Here is a 21918-nt window from a genome sequence, read left to right on the forward strand (position 1 = left end):
ACAGTAGCAAATATGTTGTTTAACCTTCGTATTTTTACTTTCAACTATCTTTTTGTTCACTGATCAGTTAGGAAGCAGTGAAGTTCCCTGTTTTTATATGACTTGAAAATGTCCGCCGTGTGAATATGGTCTATTGGGACCCGAGACACGTGGACCTTTGGTTTCTCGTGTGTCCACAAATGTGATGATGACAGGAAATTAAACGTATGAATCTTCCATCTTTATATACAGTCTAAGTTTCATTATGTTTGATCTGAGGGGGACACTTTATTATCTCTTAAGCTCATTTGAGAGACACAGCGACATTAAATGTTGTCTCGTCGCACAGTGCTGGTCCCAGAGCGGCTGACAAGTTGGCTCTCAAACCAACTGCTGCAGGGAAGATATATCTGTGTTGACACTCTCTTTTCATGTTTTTATTATAAGTTTTAAAAGTGAACCGTCTGAGACCTTCAGAGATATCACCTCCCTGAGTCCACTGTCCTTCAGAAAACGTATATTCTTCATTCCTCCTCTTTTCTCTCTGCCCCTTTTCTTCATCTTAATCATTAACAAGACAAAACCTTTAATTCCAAACTCAGCATCTTTACTGAGCGACATGGTTGACGGGTCAGTCTGTTTACGAACGTGGCCCCCGCAGAAAGCTGAGTCTGTTATTTTGTCTCTTGGATGCCGATGAACCAGCTTCTTTGACGATGCGGCGCTTTGTGGAAAATGTCATTAATCACTCGGAAGCCGACACGTGTTTTTTCCCGATGTCTGTGAGTATACAACCAACTGCAGGAGTGTGGATGGAGGTCGTTACAGATACGCAGCTAAAACTCTCATTTGGAGGTCGTTTAGTTTTAAAATGCCGTTTTAAAAAGACGTTAGTATTTATTCAGCCCTATGCATCAGTTCTGCATTACACTGGAGAGCCCCAATGTCTCGTGTATTTCCTGATCAAAAAGAGCCCTGGTTACGATACAGGAATTTTTTCGTCCTTCATTGAAGAAGGAAAAAACTGACAAAAGCGTAAAAACATAGAAAAAAACAATATGCATAGGTGTTTTTTCGGAGTAATATCGTTTTAATATGTTTAATTCTTTGCACTTTCAAATTCAGCTAAATACTGTTTATTGATGCATTAGAATGTCACTCAGCCCATCACCCGTCACATGTCTGGCCGTGAATGTCACCCTCTTGCTGTTGATGATAAGAAACTCCCAGGCTACAGTTTACCAATGTTGCTGGAGAAGCTGCCCTTCCAACTAAATGCACCCGAATGCGTGACACGTCGTATTTACCACTTCAGAAGTTTCAACTAGGAGCTTAGAAGGATGACTTGAAGGCAGTATTAAACCAGGCAACATGAAAAAGATCAACTCGCTGTAAAAAAATGCCACAAAAACTACCACAAAACTTGGCAAAGCACATTCCTCTCACTCAGGGCTGTGGATTTAAAATATACTCTCTGCAGAATCCTACAGCCTGTTCTCCCCATAACCATCCAATGATCATATAGGAATAATTTACCTCAAACATTTTAATAGAATCACCATCCGTGCATGTATGTCAGTCAAAACAGCCCCTGAAGTTTGAAGGATTATCGAACACTGAGTTGGCCCTCGTATTTGCGTGCCGGACTGCTGCCAATAGGCTTCCGGATTTGGCATTTTAAATTTTGTTCACTTCCAAAAAACACACAAATGTCCATCAAATTGCTCCATATTTCTTCTGGTGGACGTCAGAAGTCAGGCTGTTTGAATCCTCGCTACAACTTGGCTCCGAAACACTTGGAACGTGATGTACAAGCTGCTTGGAGAGCTGTGATAGATATGTTTGGCTTGTTTTGTGAAGCTGCAGCAAGATGGCGAGTTTAGAAAGCAGCTGAGATGCAAGTAAAGGCACGGTGTTTTGGTTTCGCTAAAGATAACGTGCTTTTGAACACGAGTTTCAAGTTGGCTGCAGGTGCGTGCATGATGGGCAGGGCTGTAGCTGGAGGAGACTGAGACCTTGTGTGAGGTTTACGCTATAATGTGTCCTTTAAAGATTGTTTGCTATTTACCATTTTCTTCCTCTTGGTTTATGTCAGCATCCTAACATTTGCTAATTAGCACTCAACAGAAAGCACAAGTAAGGATGTTGAAGTGTGGGGTCATCTGTGCCCTAATGTGACACTTAGTTTGCCCTCAAGTCACAAACCAGATGTATGAATCATCTCTCTGGTTATCTCAGAACCTGCTTACACCACAGCCCCAAACTCCGTTTCCTGAGCACATCAGTGAGAGGTTCCTGACGGAGTTTTCATTAAGGGAACGCTGTTCCTCTGAGGAAGAGCTTTTCTCTCAGAGTGTATTATTGTCCGTTGATCCCTCCTCATGTAACTACCCCCTCCCTCAATAAACCCTTAACCTGGTCCCCCTCAGTGGGGAGCCCTCGCTGTGATTGACAGGCACCTCTCACCCTCTGGTCCACTGCGTTTAGAGACTGAAAGATTATCCACCAAGTGGAAGCCCCCTCCGATTTTCTCCATCTTTTCATAGGACCAAGCCCTGATCTGTTAGTCCCTTCCCCCACCACCATAAAAACATACCAATCTATACCCACACAAATCAAAACATACCAGATCCGTGTGTGTGTGTGTGTGTGTGTGTGTGTGTGTGTGTGTGTGTGTGTGTGTGTGTGTGTGTGTGTGCGCATCTTGTGTGTGTGTGCATGCAAGTCCTTGTTGCCCTGCAGCTTCAAATATGAGGTGAGGATAACAGAGCAATGGGAGTGCTGCATATAAAATTCATGGGCTGGTTGTGTACAAAATAATAAGGGAGAGAGCTCTCACAGCTTCCAGCTCTTCTAATGCAGCTAAACAGTGTGTGTGTGTGTGTGTGTGTGTGTGTGTGTGTGTGTGTGTGTGTGTGTGTGTGTGTGTGTGTGTGTGTGTGTGTGTGTGTGTGTGTGTGTGTGTGTGTGTGTGTGTGTGTGTGTCAGTGCTAATGCAGGTTCATCATTTGGTGGATCACAGCCACACTGAGGTAAATAACTCAGTAGGTGTTCGGGGGCTGGCCGACTGGCACTGAGGTAGGAGTTGATTTATTTCACTGTCTGGAATGACAGAGGGAGGGATGGAGGAAGAGATCAAGGGGTAGATAGATGGAGGGTTAGACGGGTGGATGGTGGAAGGGGAAAGGTGAAGGCGGGCGGAGAGGAGAGGTGATTGAAGAGCCAAGGCCGGAGGGACGACCCGGCCCAATCTGTATACAAGGCAAAAACATGAATAAAGAGAGACGGATGAACAGATGATTTGTGTGTTTCTTAAAAGACAGGAGGGTTAAACACACACACCTGCAGTGCAGCTCAGGACAAAATGATTTGAGGGTTCAACACTTTGCTTCAAGCTTTTCAGCTGTAATTTGTGACGGAGAAGAGGGAGCAGCGGATTTTGCTGATTTCTCATGTTTTAACCAGCACTTCCAAACCATTCCAGGTGTTTTCTGGAAAAGAAATGTGCACTTGTGACCTTCCCGTGTTTGAGCTGTGAAAGGTTCAGCCAGAGAGCGACTTTCCCTTCGTTGTTTCATTAGAATACATTTCAGAGCTGACACTGCCAAACGATTTCAGAGGAAAGACAGATGAAAGAAAAGTCAGAAATGAATAAACAGACTTTTATTTTTGTTTTGCAGGGATATGTATTTCCTTCTCTTCTCATCCTGTTAATCATTTCATGACCTCAGGTTTTTATTGCAGCCTCTTGGGGGAATCCCGACCTCCAGGCTGTGAACCACAGGTTTCATGGCCTCCAGGAGTGAGGAAGCACAAAGTGGTAAGACATGAATTATATACTCAATTATTCAAAGCCTGCCGACTTCACATTTAAAGTGAAATGTAAAGGAAAACAGCATTAGCTTCTGCCTGGTTTCCTCTAAGTAGATGAATAGATCTGGTTTGCTACTGGATTTTTACATATCAGCACTGTAATTATTTTAACTAACCAGTCGACCTACAGGGTGAATCCCTTTGTGACCGAGATAAATACCTTTATATATATACAGCACTTGGCATGTGAGTTGATCTAAAGCGATTTGGATTTTGTTTACAACATAATTACAGCAGGAATTCATTTACTCAGTTTCCTCTACAAGGCCAAACAGGCCTGGAGCCAGAGCTTACTCATTATTTATGTCACACAAATTCCCCCCAAAATGCATTTATGTGGCCTTTTGCATTTTATTGCCCAAAGAGATTATCTGCCAACCATGTGATGGTTTCAATTATATAGTTATTTTCAAATTAAATCTTTTTAAGGATGAGCATAATAACGTCAGCGTTCAGCTGCAGTGAATCTTTGCTGTGTTGGTTGTAGCCTCAGATGAAGATGTGAACCAACGAGTGGAAACAACAAGATGTTATTCATTCTAGAAACGGAACAAGATGGTGAATGTCTTTAATTTTCTTTAACTACTTAATTAATTACTTTAATTTGTTTGTTTAATGGTATTTAGAACTGCACAACTGCTCTTTATAATTTAGCCTGGAGGTCATGATATAAGGTTCTCCGGTTTTAAAATGTCTGACGTGCCACCTCATCAGCACAAACTAGTTGTCAGCCCATATCTGCCCAGTCAGAACCAAAGTCATGGCCTCTCTTGATGTGTGATCCCACAGCTACAGTCTGAAAAACAGGTCACACACAGTTAAAGACCTGATCAGTGATTCTGAACAAAGCTTGCTGCTCTGCATATGATAATCAAGTTTAAATTATTCATTAGTTCTATAGGAATTTTAGCCTTCAAACTACAATCTTGTAAATTAGAAAATGACAACATAACACCAGCACATCACAATAAACATCAATATGCAAAGGTTAATAGATTTTTTTAAAGACAGATATTGATTTTCAATAACCAGCAGTTTGTCATTGCTCGGACAGCTGAGAACAATAAGGTCCTTCTCTGAATAATGAACAAAAGTCCGTCATGTTTAGCTGAAGTTACAGCTTTACTCAGACCCAAGGATTCTTTGAGCTAAATGCTAATGTCAGCATGCTAACATGCGCACAATGGCAATGCTAACATATTGAGGTTTAGTGGGTATAATGTTAACCATGTTGCACAGCACCTGAGACCATAGACTGTATATAAAGATGAGGAGTCGCGCTATTGAGGTTCCTGTCTTTTTATGAGTTTATGTCTTCTACTGCACCCAAACACCAGGGGGCGAACGAGACGCTTTGGCTTCACTTTTTCATGTCGTCCATCTTTATATCGTCTCTAGCGGAGAGCAACAGGGAAGCCATTGATTGTGCAGATATTTGGTCATAAACCAAAGCACTGGACAAATTGACCCCTTCGACCCGATGGTGGAGCCAAAAGAAAATTTTAAGAATCACTAAGGTTGTTACTGTTCATCCCATGAGGAACATGAACGTCTCAATGATCAAACCATGAACGTCCATTTGGAAAAATGCAACTGTCCGCCTCGAGCAAATAGACAGCCTCGGAAAAAAGCCCTTTGCTCACATTCAGCGTCAGAGGGAAAATACCAAGTTGATTTACTGCTATGAAATCATGCATCATTCCTCCTACCAACATTATTTCTACTTAAATCATGAAGATGATGTTTACCCAACCTTAACAAAGCAGTGGTGATTTCATGACTTGTATTTTTTAATGCACTGACAAACAATTTAGTTGTTTAATTATGAGCAATCGTTGCGGTGATTGAGCACTTTGTTCCATCTGTTCCTTTAACGAGATAAACCTTGAATCACGTGCTTGTGTTTTAGGGTTCAGATAAGGAACGGGCAGACAGACAGAATGCATCATGAACTTGAACGTGTCAGGGTGGAGGCAGTTACTTTCAGCAGTCAACAGATGGCAGGATATAGCTGGATCATTTGTATGCCGCAGCACACGCGCCCACACACACACACACACACACACACACACACACAGCCACACACACACACACACACACACACACACACACACACTAAAAGAGACACAGCAGGGGCCGGCTGAATACATCGAGAGCCTTCAGAGGACAGAAGGTTTCCCTGCGCTTCTGTGATTAATGGGCTGATTGAGGCTGGAGCCAAAATGGAGGGTGGGCCAGTTTGCAGCGCGCTAATGAGGTGATAATGGGGAGGTGGGCGGCCGGGTCTGCCACCCTGCAAAGTGGTGGAAGCATCGTGGGGAAGGTTTCAGCGGCAGCCAGATAGCCGAGCTTTCCAGAGGGCGGCCATGTGTTATTTCTCAGAGAAGTGTTTTGAACAGTGAACTGTGTGTGGAGGGAGGCGTGGGGCTGCTCCCAATCGATTCTTACACAAAAGAATAGATGGTTATTTGGTTTTGCCTGAAAGCTGAAGTCATGGTGCTCGAGCAGCGAGAACATTACTACGCAAAGAAATGTAAATGTTACAGCCGGAGGAGGCCGGTTATTATTTTTGACGGTGAGATAATAGAGATGTTTTGACGAGAGCCCGACCCATAGATTGGTCGATATCGGCCAATCACAAACATATTGGTGGTTTGTTTTTTCCAATGTTAAAACGTAATGTAGAAAAAGATGCTTTGGGTAGAAATGGTGAAAAAGCATGAATAGATTCAGTATCAAATTTAACTACTAGCATCTAGGGCTGTAACTTTAGTTGTGTTTGCTTGGTTTGTCCATTGAACCATCACTTTCTGTGTTATCCTCAATACAGGATCTTTTATCTTGTTGGTATCAGTGTGAAGACTGAGGGAGAATTATTTGAGCATGATTTATTGAATGTCTGACGCCAGACAGAAAATAAGTTTTCACCCCTGGCAGGGTCTGATGTTTTATAGTTTATCAGAGTCTCAAAGATGTGTCTTTGGTTCCGTGTTGTACTTTAAGGCAGCTGCAGCTCAGGTGGAGCTGGTCGGTCATTATTTGTGAGTTTGAAGAACTGACCTCCAGCAATTCTTGTCCACACGGGCCATTATTTGTGAGTTTGGAGGTCTCATCACTGCTCTTATCCACATGTTGAAGTGTTGTTGAGGAAGAGAAGTATCCACAAAACTGGTACCTAAGTACAAATCACTTGGGCTGAAAGAACCTGACAAATTAGCTAAGAGTTGTAGAGATAACAGGAAAGGAAAGACATAAATACGCAGCTTACTGAATCAGGACTTGTGGATGAATGTTGGACATATACTGTATATTTGACCCCCCCTTCTCTAAAGGATCCACTCACATATTTCACAAAACAGATATATATTTTTGTATTCTAGCAACGGGGTTACCTTTGGGTTTTCTCCAGATTTATTAAATAACATATTGATGAGGGAGGTTTTTTCTTATTTGGGTTAGAGGAGTAGTTAAACTTCTCCTGGAGGAAAAATGATTTGATGGCCTATATACATATTCTTCACAATGAGAATAAAACATACACAGATTTCTTTTAGATAAAAGTGTGTGGATGGTGCGAGTGAGGGAGATAGTTCAAACTATATAGTTCAAAAATATATAGTTCAAACTATATTGTGTATAAGGTTTACAGTCTCTTAGTTAAGACTCACAGTTAATTGAGCCTCGCCTTCACAAAGTATTTTCTCAGTCAATCTGCTTGTGTTGCGTATTTCAACTTAAAAACTACAGCAGTCGGCTTCAAAGATTCTCTCTTATCGTCTTAAACAGACTCTCTCTGTGTATGGGAGAGTGTTTATTTCCCTTTAACTTATCCATGTTTGAAAAATTCTGTCTTGAAAAAAAACTTCTCTCTCAAATCACTGCTTCTTCTCACAGGACAACAAAGTAAATGACAGCATCCATCTCCAGACGTATAAAGCCCCTCTGGTCCCTCAAGTCTTTTTATTTCTTCTGTGCTTCAAACATGGATTTATCTGTGCAATTCTTTCCCTGTGCAAGTCACTCGTACTGTTGCTTTTTTCTGTAATAGACGTCATACATCATCACACGGGTGAGTCTGGATGTAGATTAAAAGATATTTAAAAATACCAGTGCATTGCACAAGTTCACAATGTTATCTCGAGGTAGAGTCTGCAGAAATGAAATATAATAGTAATAATTATACTTTCACAGTGTATAATCACTATCATATTATATTTAATACTTCAAGGGGCCATGTTGCAGCAGAGTGCTTCTGCAGTGGCCTAGAATGGACATAATTAATTTTGACTTAGAGAGGAAGTCCGGACATTTTCCTAACGCTAACGTCTGAGTCGGTTGCTCCAGACATTTTTGGGGAGTTTTCCTGCCAGCCCCCGAACGCCCGGGTGAGAATACAGCAGGAACATTTCATATGCATGTCTCTGTGTTAGTATATTGGTCTTATCTGAGTGGTTTCACACTAGACTACAGATACATTTAAAATGTCTACGATCTGTGACAAATATCCAGTTAATCTTTTGTCCGATAGCCTTTTTATTTATTTATTGCAGGGCACTTTTCTTTTTACAACCACAGGAGTGGTGTCTCTCTTTGAGTTGCCGCTCAAGGTTTCCTCCTTTTTCTGCCTAATGAGCTAAAAGTCTTTGAAAGGAGATATTTCTTGTTTTCTAGTTCCACCTTTTACACAATGCCATTTTTCGCTCCTCTGTCCACACCGACCCAATGACCTGAAACTGAAATCTCTCTTACAGAAGTATTTAGACCCTGGATTTCTGACTGACACCTCCTGGGCAGCAATTGCGGCTTCCAGTCGTCTTGGATGAGTCCTTACAATGTTTGCACACCTGGGTTTGGACAGTTGTTCCTGGCAGATCCTCTCAAGCTCCGTCGGGTTGGACGGGAAGCATCTGCCATCTTCTGAGAACCCGCCCCCCCCTCACCGTAGGGGCTGGTATTTGCCAGGTGATGAGCAGCGCCTGGACATCGTTTGGCTTTCTGCCCAAATAGTTCAATTTCTATCTCATCAGATCAGAGAATCTTTTTCTTCCTGCTCTCAGAGTCCTTTAAATGCCATTTGGCAAACAAGTGGTCCGTCATGTGCCTTTTACTCAGAGAGGCTTCTGTTGAGCCACTTCATCCATCAAGGCCTGATGGTGCCTTGATGGATGAAGTGCTCGGAGACGGTCGTCCTTCTGGCAGATCTGCACAGGACTTCTAAATCTGTTAAAGTGACGGTTGGGTTCTTGGCCGTCTTCCTGACCAGAACCCTTATTGCCTGGTTGTTCAGTTTGGCTGAACGGCAAACTCCAAGAGTCCTGGTGATTCCAAACCTGGTCTTTTTACCATCATTAGGGCCAGAAGCCTTTAGAAGTTGTTTTGTACACTTAAAGTGAGTCGAGGAGATGATTTAAAAACAATATAGTGTAAAAGACTTGAAGATTGTTCTGGTGACTAATTCTCAGAGTCCGACTGGAGTGAAGGCAGCAGAACTTGTATTTTACAAGCTCTACATATTACACTGCAGTATTGGATTTGAAAGTTCAATCTAGAATCAAGTGTTAGATGCTCAAGTTAAGCATCTGGAAATTTCAATAATAACTTTTCAAAAAGAGAACAATGTGCTGCGCAAACAAAGTGTGCCGAAGTGTCCTTGGGCAAGACGCTGAACCCCAGATGGAAGCGTTTGAATCAATCCACTGTATGAATGTGTGTGATTGAGTGAAAGGCAACACTGCAGTGTAATGTGCTTTGAGAGGTCATGAAGACAAAGCTCAGTATAAACACAGACCATTTAAAATACAGAAGGAAATATAATGATAATAATAATAATAATGCTAAAAGACCAAGTCTGGTGCACCAGGTAAATTATAGATATTGTTACTTTAATCTGCAACAACACTTTGTATCATATTGTTTTACATTATTTGAATATTAACCTGCAGTGATGAATTAAAGTAAAGTAAAAGTTGCATCAAATGTCTATAATTACATCATAATCAATGATGAATGTTACTATGATCCTGGCAGTGTGTGTGTGTGTGCGTGCGTGTGTGTTTGTGTGCGTTCAGCAGCCTATTACGGCTGAAGTCCTCTTGGTGACGCTCTGCTGACATCACTGTGATATTCCACATCTCACACACACACACACACCGACACACACACAGACACACACACCGAGCTCCGCGCTCCGGCCGCCCGCACTTTGTTTCTGTTCCTCCGCGGAGTGTCACCGTGTCTCCGGCGGATACCTGCGCGCACCGAGGGCGGCCCGCACTGGGAGGGGTCCGAGGAAGGAGCGACAGAAAGTTCCACACGGTCCTGACCGGAGAGGGGCTCCGCACGCAGCGGACACCGAGGCAGCGACGAGCCGCAACTTGGCCGAACCCGGGCGGCGTCACTCCGAACTGAGCTCGAAGTTTCCCCGCGGCCGATCGGAGAAGGAAATAACCTGGAGCTTCACCGCTGTTGTGGATTTTAACGTCCACCTTGGGTCCCGTGCAGAAGAATGGCGAGAGGCTACGCAGCGCGCCGCCCGGTGTCCCCGGTGAGGAGCACTTGGCTGGCGGCGGCAGCGGCGGTGGTCCTCCTCGTGGCTGAAGGTAAGACCCCACCACCCGGGCAGTGTTCGGTCTGAGCCGCCCCCTGTCTCCCACCTCTCCCGGCCCGGTGCGCTCCCACCGCCGCCAAACCCCGGCAGCTCCAGCCGCAGCAGCCCGCGTCCTGCCGGCTGAAGCTGCCTCTTTCCCCCCCTTCGTCTCTTCCTCCTCTCCGGCCGCTGCTCGCCGGACTGTGACACCCGCTATAAAAGTTTATTGTGGCGGATGTGTGTGTGGAGCGGTGCGCCAAGATCGGCGAGGTGTGGCTCCCCCTGGTTCGTGGGCTTTTCGGTCCTAATTCCCCGCAGCCTCCGACGGCAGGTGACCGTGTAGGAAGCCTAATCCCCTCTGAGCCTCTGCAAACCCGGTAATCTGTGTTTACCTGTGGGGAAGTGTCGAGGGGGGACGCGGGGGCGAGGAGATGCGGTTATTACGCATCAGGGTTTCACTGTGCGGAGCAACAGGGCGACCGTGGGAAGCAGGGTGTCGGCAGGAGGGGAGAGCTGCTCGGGCCCCTGCTCCTCAGGTGGCCCCTCGTCCCTGAGAGGCGGCTCAGGAGCCCTCCACGAGCAGCCACCACACAACCAGCAGCGGGGGAATCAAGTTCAGTGTTTATGTTTCAGCAAATAAATACTGACGTTAAAGAGCCACGAGAGCAGTGTGCGCATCCGGGAACACACCAAACATTTGTAGCTTTGTCTTTTTAATAGAAAACGACGCACAATCAGAAATAAACAACATTTGAAATAGTGTGTTTTGGTTATTATGACATTTTCCCCAGATAGCAACAACAAAGAAGTCTGATTCAGCATCAGCTATTAAAACATTACACATTCTAAACTTGATCTATTATCTCTTTTTACACATTTGCCAACACACACTAATGCTCATGTATGTGGGATGAGCCAATATTGGCTGATCAGCCTCCTGATACAAGTGGAGCTTCACTGTAAACACACTGTTATGAGATGCAAGCACAACACACCACCCTGTATAATATGTCCAGAGGTAAAAGAGTCATATTTTACACCAAGGTTAGTTATTATTGAGAATAACGACGAACAGAACCTGTAGAAAAGCTATAGTAATATACCTTTAACCTTAAATATATAATCTTAATGTTAAAACATAGTTTAAAAGGTCTGATGATGCCAAACATTCCTTTAAAAGATTACTCCAAACTCACACTTGCTATGCAGACACACAATAGGACCATAAATAGAAGATGTCATTATATTTGCTATCCATTACCATAGCAAAACTTTATGTCCTTATGTGAACATTACAGTGATAGATATGGAGATAACCACAAACTTTGATCGCATCACTAAAACGCTGTTCTGAACAAAACAGACACTCAGAAACAGAAACCATTCTCAGAGCTTTAGCTTTCTTCTTCTTCTTCTTCTTCTTCTTCTTCTTCGTCTCCAACTGGGACCAGCTACAAAATTCATAACAGCAGGCACTCGGGCTACAGTCGTTGGCATAGAAATCTGCGAGCCCGACTCCGTCAGCTTGAATCTGTCAGCCTGTTGTTTTCACCTGAGAGTGACTAGTATCATCTGTCAGAGCTGAGCTCCCATCGCCACAAAGGAGAGGGAAGATGGGTCGTTATGGAGCCGGGAGACGTTCTGTCGCGTGCGCTGACGGGCCTCAGAAACATGCCTCTGTGATCAAAGCAAGAGGGAGGGCAAGCTTTCTCCAGGCTCAGAGCCACTGCTTTGCATTTTTTTTTTTGTTGCTGTAGCATCTGTTGCATAATAGGTGAGGATTTGAACTGTGATTTACACTGAGTGAACAAGGCAGGAGGACGAGTCAACATCGATTGGTATTTGCCTTGTAATGATTTTGTGTTGGGAGCGATGTGAGACACGAGAAGAGGTGAAATCCCAGTGCGACGCCACCGAGTTGAGGACCGAGGTGCTGCAGAGCCTGTGAGCCGTGCAGGTTGCTGCGAGGACGACGGAGCCTCCGCAGAGACTCTGCCTGTATTGTTAAGAAGCTGTCAGATTGTCGTGACAGTATCCCCACAGGTTATGAATTAATTTGAACAACCGCCATGTCCCAGGGAAAACCTCCACACTCACATTGCAGCTACTTATCCAGTGACTTGCTGACACTCACGGCACATGAAACATGATTTTTGTCGAGGCCCGAAGGTTGAGTGTGTAAATTCTTCTGTTTGTCTTAGTTGGAAATTAATAACCCCTCTAAAGAAAGGGTTAATGGCAGCTGTAAACCTTTCCCCATGATTTTAAAAGAACCATATTAACCTTCAGTAAAATGGGCAAATTGGAGTTGAGAGGATATCACTCTGCAGCAATGATAATTAAGTCACTTCAGGTGTCCCCGCCCCCCCCAGAGCTCGTCTCTATAGGCCCGATCCTGTGCTGAAATGTCAATGATGATGAGTCCCCTCGACGGCTCGGTGCAGTCGAAGGGCTGATTAGCTTATCATTTGGAGAGCAGGCGGCCGATGATTATCGTCTTCAGAGCGGCGCAGCCTGATTATCGAGAGCTCTTATTAATGACTGTTTGCATATTTGTGTAGCCGCTGCTGGAGCTCCGGTATGGATCTTTTATCAGCTTCCTCCATTTGGAACCGGTGCAGGAGAGGGTTGTGATGAAGACGCCTCGGAAGCAGCCACTGGTGTGCGTCAGCACCTTTTTGAGCATGAAACCCCAAATAACCACCTGCTGTACTCCTCCACTGGCAGAGGAGCAGCACATCTGACACTCAAAGAATATTTACTGGTGTAGCATCTGCTGCATTTTAAAGAAAAATCCGGAAAAGTATCCAATTTTACAGCTTAATTATATATAAAGCATAAACAACTTCTAAACAAGCAGGGAGTGCAGGACATTTATCTGTGAGCTGTCCTGCACAGCTGCCTCCGTGCTCTCGGCCTTTGGGGGCAGGAGCACAGTTATTGTAATTTTTCTCTTTGCAGAATGTTTCATATGATTAATTATTAGAGCAAGCCTAGAGGCTGGAAATCTCCCATTATTTCAAAAGCAAAAGGGCAGTTTGAATGAAAATGCCAGTAGTTTAACAAACAGATTTTTCTCACTTTGCATAAATCATATTTTAACCCCCGCTTAAACCTGAGGCTGAAAATGATTTGGAGCCTCCAACATCTGCGGTGCAGGGGACGTAGAGCCTATTGTGTCTGATGGCAGACTAAATGTCAAGGAGTGTGTGTGTGTGTGTGTGTGTGTGTGTGTGTGTGTGTGTGTGTGTGTGTGTGTGTGTGTGTGTGTGTGTGTGTGTGTGTGTGTGTGTGTGTGTGTGTGTGTGTGTGTGTGTGGAGTGTGTGTAGAGTGTGTGAATGAGGGGTTGTCTTTGTCGAGAGCTGAACATAGGTATCATCATTTGGTTAAAGTGTCAATAGTGGCAGCTGGATGCATTGTAATGTCTGTGGAGTTCAACATGTCTTCTTTTCAGGGTTTATTTATAGGGAACCTTGCAAACACTTTCCCAAAAAGCCCGTAGCAACCACAATACGATAACCAAAACCCAACTGCGAGGGTAGGGGGTAGAAAAAGCCATTAATGCTGTATGTGATGACGCTTATTTAATGATAACATGAAAGAATGATTTAGCCTCTTAGCCACAGACACGGCACATTAAAAATACAAGCCTCTGTCGTGTGGAGGACCACAGATTAGCTGCGTTCGGTCCTGAGCTGCAGTTAAAAGCACGTTGGCCCCGGACTCAAATGTCAAGGGCTCTTCCCGGTGAGGCATGTGGTGATAATCATCCCCTCAAGATCTGACCGTGGATGCTCATCGGGAGCTTATTAATGACTCACACCAACACAAACTGCACAGTAACGCTGGAGGCTGTTGGTGTTTAGGCCAATTTGTTTGTTTGTTTGTTTGTTTGTGTGTGTGTGTGTGTGTGTGTGTGTGTGTGTGTGTGTGTGTGTGTGTGTGTGTGTGTGTGTGTGTGTGTGTGTGTGTGTGTGTGTGTGTGTGTGTGTGTGTGTGTGTGTGTGTGTGTGTGTGTGTGTGTGTGTGTGTGTGTGTGTGCGCTGGTGATTCTCACCCAGAAAAGCAGAATATCCAGTCCCATCACTCTGAGAGAATAACTCCTCCTCATTACAGCATTAATTGACAGACTTGCAGATGACGTTGCGTCACATTGTCCTCTGTGAATTCTTCATCTGCATCAGTGTTCGCCTCATTTTGATTTTCGCCCCCGGGTTGTTTTATCGATCGAGGATTAGACTGTTTGGATTCCCGTGATTCTCCATGTGAGCGATGGACCTCTAACTTTTTCTTGCAGGCTCTTGCATAATGCCGTTCGCTTGTTTTTGTACAATCTTACCAGTTCTGACGTCCGTCTTTCAAACGGCGATAATGGCCGCTGGTGGAGGTCGGTCACTCTCAGAGATTTGGAAGCAGTTGTCATGGACACTGCTTTTGTGGAAGAGACAATTTCACATCTCTTTGTTGACTTGAGACAAAGTAGATTCCACACACTGCTCTTTCCCAGCATCTCTGTGTATTGATGTTTTTGTTGTGCGACCCTGTGCGGTGTGTTTGTGAGGACCTTTAAAAAAAATAGCTGAAATTAGAGGGGATGAGGTTGGACTCCATGTTGCTGGAGGAAGCTCCACGAGTCCGACCCGCAGGTTTTAATTCATCACCCTGTCTGCAGGGAGTCAGCCAGCACGTCTCTGCACTGGGTCAGCGGTTTTTCTTTTCATTCCACTTCTGAGGAAACGGGTTACTAAGCAAATTCCAGATCCCATTTCTAGAAATAAACCCTATCATGGCTAACACCTTGGCACTCCTCAGTGATTCTTCAGCAAACAGGTGTCAGAGGGAAGAGGGATTACCGAGCATAGCAACAGGAACAGGGCCATGAATCACAATGGAGCTGATCTGAGGATGTTTGGGGGAAGGTTTTTCTTTTTGCTTTTGCTTTCAGGGTCCACTCAAGCATTAACTGTGCCATGAAAGGCTTTTCAGATCACACACACACACACACACACACACACACGATCAATGTGGCCACCCTCCCTAGTTTGACTTTTACCGATATGTAAAGCAAAGGAAACTTCCAGCCGGCGTTTCCTACCCGGCTCGGTCTCTCATTCACCCATTCTCTCTCTCCCTCAGTCTTATTCTCTCGCCCTCTCTATAACTGTCATTCTTCCGCTCACGACCCTATTTTCAGCGGGCCTGGCTGGCTGCCGCTCTGTGGTGGCTCCCGAGTGGGGGCCCGTTTGTTGGAACAGCTTTTTGTGGAATTAAAAAGGGTGCCAGACCCCCCCCCCCCCCCCTCTTCCTCTCTCTGTCCGTACTTCGAGGCCTCATTGTTTAGAGAGGCAGGGAGCTGGAGGGGATAAGAGAGAGAGGGGGACATTTCAAAAGGGTGAAAGTGTTTAGACAAACGTCCCTGCTCTGTCTCCGGCTCTTGTCCTGATCTCACCCAGACTCAGGCATCAGCCTCTGGTACCAGTGTAGAATGAGTGAGTGGTCATGGGATAAGCGATGTAAGTCGTGTTAGTATCGACGGGGATTAAAACCGATACGGAGCCAAAACACTTGTGTGGAGGGAATCATTTGAGTTTGAAAACACAGTGGTCTGCACGTAGCCTCAGTGAGCTGTGTCCGTCCTCTCCTCCTGATGCGTCTCTGTTTCCTCTGCAGACAGACGGAGTCCACTGGTGACAAAATGGAAATAGCCTCCACCGGCAGTGTGGGCGCGCAGCGGTCGTTTAGGCTGTGATGTGACTTTGTGACATTTCCTGTTGTACCCATGTGGGCAATTAATATCCGCAGTAACATTGTTTGCGGCGCTCGTGACGTCACGGAGCTTTTCGTCCTGGTTTTACTGCAGAGTGAATTTAAGGTGACCGTCGCTCAACTTCAATTCATCTTTCTCAAACTAATGTCAGAGGCATCACGAGTGAGATGTAATCACCAAACCACTTCTCTGCTTAAAGCCACATGTATTGTGTTTTAAATAATATAACTCTGCTTAAACAAAAACTGAACATGACTAAGCTCAGGATTTAATAGATTCAATTTAACGCAGTGCTGACGTATAGAAGGACATTAGCTTAAGAGTTAACTTTTTTTGTAGTTCTGGGCACATCTTCAACCTCGATGCTCTCAAATTGCTGGAGGTAGTTTTAGTAGCAATCATGAAACAGATGGACATGAAGGACTTTTCTATATTTTTCACCATCAACCGATACCACTTTGTTGGATGTATGTCCGTTCCAGGACCAGTCATATCCTGTTTTCCTCTAAGTGATTGGATGGTAAGTGAAATCTCTCTCATCGCTGGAGGATGTTCAGGTCACAGTCAAGTCAGTACGATTGGGGAGAAAAAGCCAATTTCCTGCCCTGGATTAAGTGCTAACACTAGAAAGGCCCGACCCTCGTCAATTGTCTTCAGGATGTTTCCGCTCTGCTGTTCCTGCTCCATGTTTCTACCTCTAGTAGCACTTATTAGTCATGAAATTAAATAATAACAGTGGCCTGTAATATTTTACGGCCCTGTGCTGGCAGCTTCTTGGGTTTCTCTTCGACTGAACCTGCAGTATTTTGAGATGAAAACACTTAAAGCTGAAGCTTATCTGAATTTCATGACACTTAATAGCTGCGGTTGAACAGTCTATTTTACTTGGAGAGGTTCAGACTGAGTGAAATGACCTGGAAGTGTTTCAGCCGCAGCCGTGATATCGAGCCGTTCCGACTCTAAATGATAAAGAAAGGAGCTTCAGTGCTTCCTGTCTTATCTCCTTTAGCAATGGAAACACTGGCCCCTCCTTTATGAAAGGAAGGAAGAAAACGCCGTCCCACAATTCCTTGTCGCAGCAACATTTAAAGCGACGCACTATTAGTTGTTGCATCAGGGCCGACTCGCGTAAATATAGCAACAGCAGAACATCTGTTTTATTCTCATGACATGAACCAGAACTGACGGATCCTCTCATGATCGTCTGAACTCCAAAGACAGACCTAAATACAAAACCCTTCGCCTGCTCGCGTGGCCGTCGATCGTCTTGATTGAGCGCGTCAGCTCTGACAGTATTGTTTCTCATTTGCATTATTCAAGCTAACATCTCTCCTCCTCACAAGTGACTAGTGTTCTGGCAGCAGCACATTTCTATGCAAGTCACACACACGCATTGAAAGAGAGGACCGGTGTCGTTCAGAGTTACAGCCCATTTACTACTAGTGTACGTCTCCCTCCAATCATTCTGCAATGCCTGTCATATGTAATTGCATCACGTTTTCATTTTTGGGTAGTATACGAGCTCTGCTGTTATTTCCACCCCTGGCTGTATATAAAAATCTGTCCCGGCAAACAAAGCAGCCGCATGGAAATGACAGGACGAGGATGTGACAATTAAGTTTGTCAGGCTGCGTGTTTTTTATCTGGGATTATTTCCTGCTGGAGATTTCCAAACATTCCTGTGGGCGTCAGGTGACGGACAGGAAACAGGCTGCTGTCTACATTTTATATTAACAATGGGACCTGGGCTCCTTCAGTCAAAGACGTCGGAGCGTTCTCTGGTCCGGTGAGACGTCGCACAATGTGCGGACTGATGTGGAAACACACATTTCTGGGAGATGAAAACAATTCAGTCTTTGACACAAGCAGCTCTGGCATTTGTTTTTATGATTAGTGCCGACTACATGTTTTCGTGTGTGTACACCAGCTGCCACCCATAAAAACAAATGGAAAACAACGTTAGCATATCTGAATTGTTACGGCCGCCTATGAGGTTATGTTTTCACTCGTCTCTGTTTATGTTTATTTGCTAAATCCATTTCCACCACACTTGTTTGAGGGAGGGCTGGATGGGGATTCAGGTGAATCCAGGAATTTATGTTCACTGTCTTTTACCTTTGCAACCATATGTCAATATCTTTGTTTATTTCTCAGAAAATAATTCCATAATAATTGAGAAACATTTATTCAAAGTGTAGTTTGACCACCAGGGGGATTGAGACGCTTTGGCCTCACTGTCGCAGTCATGTCGTCCATCTTTATTTACAGTTTGTGCTCTACTGTGTCGTTCTACATCAAAGAAGAGTTGACTTGTATTTCTGGAAAACTTCAATAAACCTTTATTGATTGAACAAGCTTCTCCTCCCCTGTCCCCACCTGTCCTCTCATCCTCTGTCCTCCTCTGCACTCTCCTCCCCTAGCCTCTTCTGTCCTCTCCTGACTCCTGTCCTGTCCTCCTCTGTCCTCTCCTCTTCTCTCCTCTCCTGACTCCTGTCCTGTCCTGACTCCTCTACTCCCCTATCCTCTTCTGTCCTCTCCTGTCCTCTCCTGACTCCTGTCCTGTCCTCCTCTGTCCTCTCCTCTCCTGACTCCTCTCTTCTCCTTACCCCTATCCTCTCCTGTCCTCCTCTGTCCTCTCCTCTCCTGTCCTCTCCTGTCCGGTCCTCTCCTGACTCCTCTCCTCTCCTGACTCCTCTCCTGTCCTCCTCTGTCCTCTCCTGTTCTGTCTTCCAAGCCCTGCATCCGTCTAAGAAACAAACCAGCGGACGATTAGAACCGATATCATTTCTCTGTCTTGAACCTTAAATGACCATATTCAAAATGTCTGGCGAATCATTTCCTTCTAATTTATTATTTTCCATTAAGTCTCAGAGCACAAACACAGATGTACAGACAGGTTGCTGCCCCCCCCCTCCCTCCTTCTTCTCCTCCTCTCGGCCGCTGCTGAACCTGATTAATTGCTTCTGTATCCCTGACTAATTTAGCCGTTGATTGAGAGGTGACAGCTGCAGCACGAGTCTCCGAGAAGAACCCCCCCCCCCCCTTGACTCGTGACTCTCTGTCTCTAATCGGAAGCTCTGGGTCATTTCTCTATTCACACAATTCAAGGAGTGGATTTTCCTCCGTGAATCCAAAAATGAGTTTTTTTTTTTTCTTCTTTCTGACACAAAGCACTGATGTTCTTTTGACATGAAGCTATTCAGTATTCCAGACATTCGGTCTTTTGGCAGCCGGCGATGGACGTTTTCATTTGCATGACAGAATTACAGAGTTCTTTTTCAAAGGCAGGATTTTCTATTTTCCTCTTTAATAGTATATCATTGTTAAATGACTTGAGATATTGCCTGGTACTTTTCTATAGGCCCTGGGGGATTTTTTCACAGCTCATTTCATTATTTCTTTCCTCCCTGCTGCTTTTGATGCGTACACTCACCTGTCAGTCAGCCAGGATTGGTCTTCAGCTCTGTCTGTTTTTTTTTTTGTCAGAGAGGATCCAGTCCAAGTTTTCCTCAATTAGACCAAATGAAAGTGCAAAACAGATTAGTGAGGCTATGGCATGTTAATAGCTCCCGTCCAACATCTGTCGTCCTTGTCTCTCCGCTGTGAGTCTTTGTCTGCACAGAGAGGTTCAGGGTGGATGTGGTGGTGGGACGTCTCTGAATAAATGGTCCCAGAACAAAAGTCTGTGTTCTCTGTGCTTTGAGTGATGAGACGGATTCAGGTTGTTGGAATGAGCCTTAAACAGTGTAAGTACCTTTGGAGGTGGAAACACACAGCTTCTTACTGGGATTCACATGAAATTCTTCAGCACTTCTATGTGTTGTGAGCCTGACGTGATGTGAGGACCGCTCTGAGGAGAGTCCTCACTTTCAAAAGGCTTTTTGAGGATTGAGATTTAAGCCGTTTTTCAGACATGAACTCTGGGAAATGTCCGGAAAATTGGATCCGGACATTTTCCTTTGAAACATGTAGAACGCAGCTGGACGCTGTCTGGGTCAGGCGGGAACATTTACCGGTACGTTAAATCGAGGGGTGGAGCCTGGACCAAGGCAGGAAATCATTTATAAATTCCCCTGCAGGAAGTTTACAGCACAATAACACCAGCGTCGGCCCTTATCACCAAAAGCTGGACTCTGCGTCCTCACATTCAGCCCCACTGGACTTCAGTGCACGTCTGAAAGAGGCTTTTAAGCTTTAGATTGTCCTGTGTGTTATTCAATGTAAATCTACATGCATGAAAAATGTACTTAAGTCCAATAACTAAATAAATGTACTTTGTTACATCCCATAACTGTCTGGCCCTCACAAAGACAGCAGTACAAGTATACATCAAATCAAAGTAAATCTCTCCTCGTCTCCTCTCTCCTCGCCTCCTCTTTGTCTCTCCTCTCTCGTCTCCTCTGAAATGTTGGTGAAATGGATCGAAGCCAAGAGGCACAGGGATTAAATGACTCATGTCAAAACCCAAGAAATCATTAACGACAAAGTTCTCAGTTTCTCCAGAATTCATTTACAAATGACAACTGTCACACCACGACAGTTGTGAACTGCAGCTGCACTTGTGCTCCTCCCCAGGGAGGACGTGTTGGAAAGATTAGATCCTCTAGGATTTAAATGACAGTGAATGATTTGGTGCAAAGTAAGAAGACTGAATCTCTACTCCTTCCTAACCAAGGTTATTGAGTAAAGGGCTAAAACTGAAGCTGTGGTTGACAAATAATATTAAATTAAATTGGAGACAACGACGGCTTCTGTAGCTGCTACCAAAAGGAGTGACTGTTATTATGAGCCTGGCAATTATGACAATAATCTGCTAATCTGCTTGCTGCATTGAAATTGGAATACCCATCCATCCATCCATTTTATAAACCGCTTATCCCGTTGACGGCTGCGGGGGCTAGAGTCTATCCCAGCATGCACCGGGTGAGAGGCAGCACACAGTCTGAACAGGTCCCGAGGGTGCAGCCCGTCTCTGTCAAAGGGCTTGACATCGGAATATGAAATTCAAAGTATGGAAAAGCATAAATATTCCACAGTGCTGGCCAATGACAGTTTATCTGCTATATGTCTTTGGGACGGACGGATCATGCAGCACAGTTCAGGGCAGAGGTGAAACTGTGTGTTTCCTCCACCAAGAGGTTATGTTTTCACCCCGTCCTTTTGTTTTCAAGCCAAATCATGCAAAAAAAACTACTTTTCCATGAAACTTGGTGGATCTGATTCACGATTTTGTTTTTTTCTGAAGAAATAATGCAGAGATCTTTATAATGTATGTGCTAAAATCTATCAAAGGGTGGAATTTGGTGTGGATCTGGATAATTACTCATATTTTGTGAATTGATATGAATATTTTTAGGGGCTTGATCTTTGTTCTGATTCTGTACAGTAACAAATATTCCTATATCAGAGAATGGATATGGTTTATGTATCTGATCTCAATATGAAACGGAGGAATGAATATGATGATTGAATATGAGGGGCCTTACATTTGAGCCTTGGCTGAGGCATTGACTCCAGCGCCACATCGTTAAGTAATGAACTCACAATAAACCAAGCAATTTGTGTTAAATATATAAACAACCTACTTTTAATTCATTAAAAGGATTTTTTAGAGTAGTAAATATTTCATCTAACGAGAAGTTTAGCTAATCTATTACTTTTAGAGTTTCCTCTGTCAGACTGTGAGGTTGCATCTTGAACAATAACTGTCAG

At 44.4% G+C, this 21918-nt stretch overlaps 2 protein-coding genes across 4 annotated transcripts in view; both read left to right on the forward strand.

The window, feature by feature from the left end:
* The window catches only part of LOC117770959 (tapasin-like), a 1175540-nt gene that overhangs the window by 171132 nt on the left and 982490 nt on the right, over window positions 1-21918 (forward strand). The window lies entirely within an intron of this gene.
* pvrl2l (PVR cell adhesion molecule related 2 like) overlaps window positions 9986-21918 on the forward strand; it is a 220870-nt gene continuing 208937 nt past the window's right edge. For 2 of the 3 annotated variants that reach the window (XM_034600877.1, XM_034600876.1), the window contains exon 1: window positions 9998-10451. In XM_034600877.1, the coding sequence (XP_034456768.1) occupies window positions 10358-10451 (94 nt within the window). In that variant the 5' untranslated portion in view covers window positions 9998-10357. Of the gene's footprint in view, window positions 10452-21918 lie in introns of all 3 variants that reach the window. The other variant, XM_034600878.1, reaches the window with a different exon arrangement.

This window comes from Hippoglossus hippoglossus, chromosome 11, assembly GCF_009819705.1.
Source record: "Hippoglossus hippoglossus isolate fHipHip1 chromosome 11, fHipHip1.pri, whole genome shotgun sequence".
In the NCBI taxonomy this organism is placed as follows: Eukaryota; Metazoa; Chordata; class Actinopteri; order Pleuronectiformes; family Pleuronectidae; genus Hippoglossus; species Hippoglossus hippoglossus.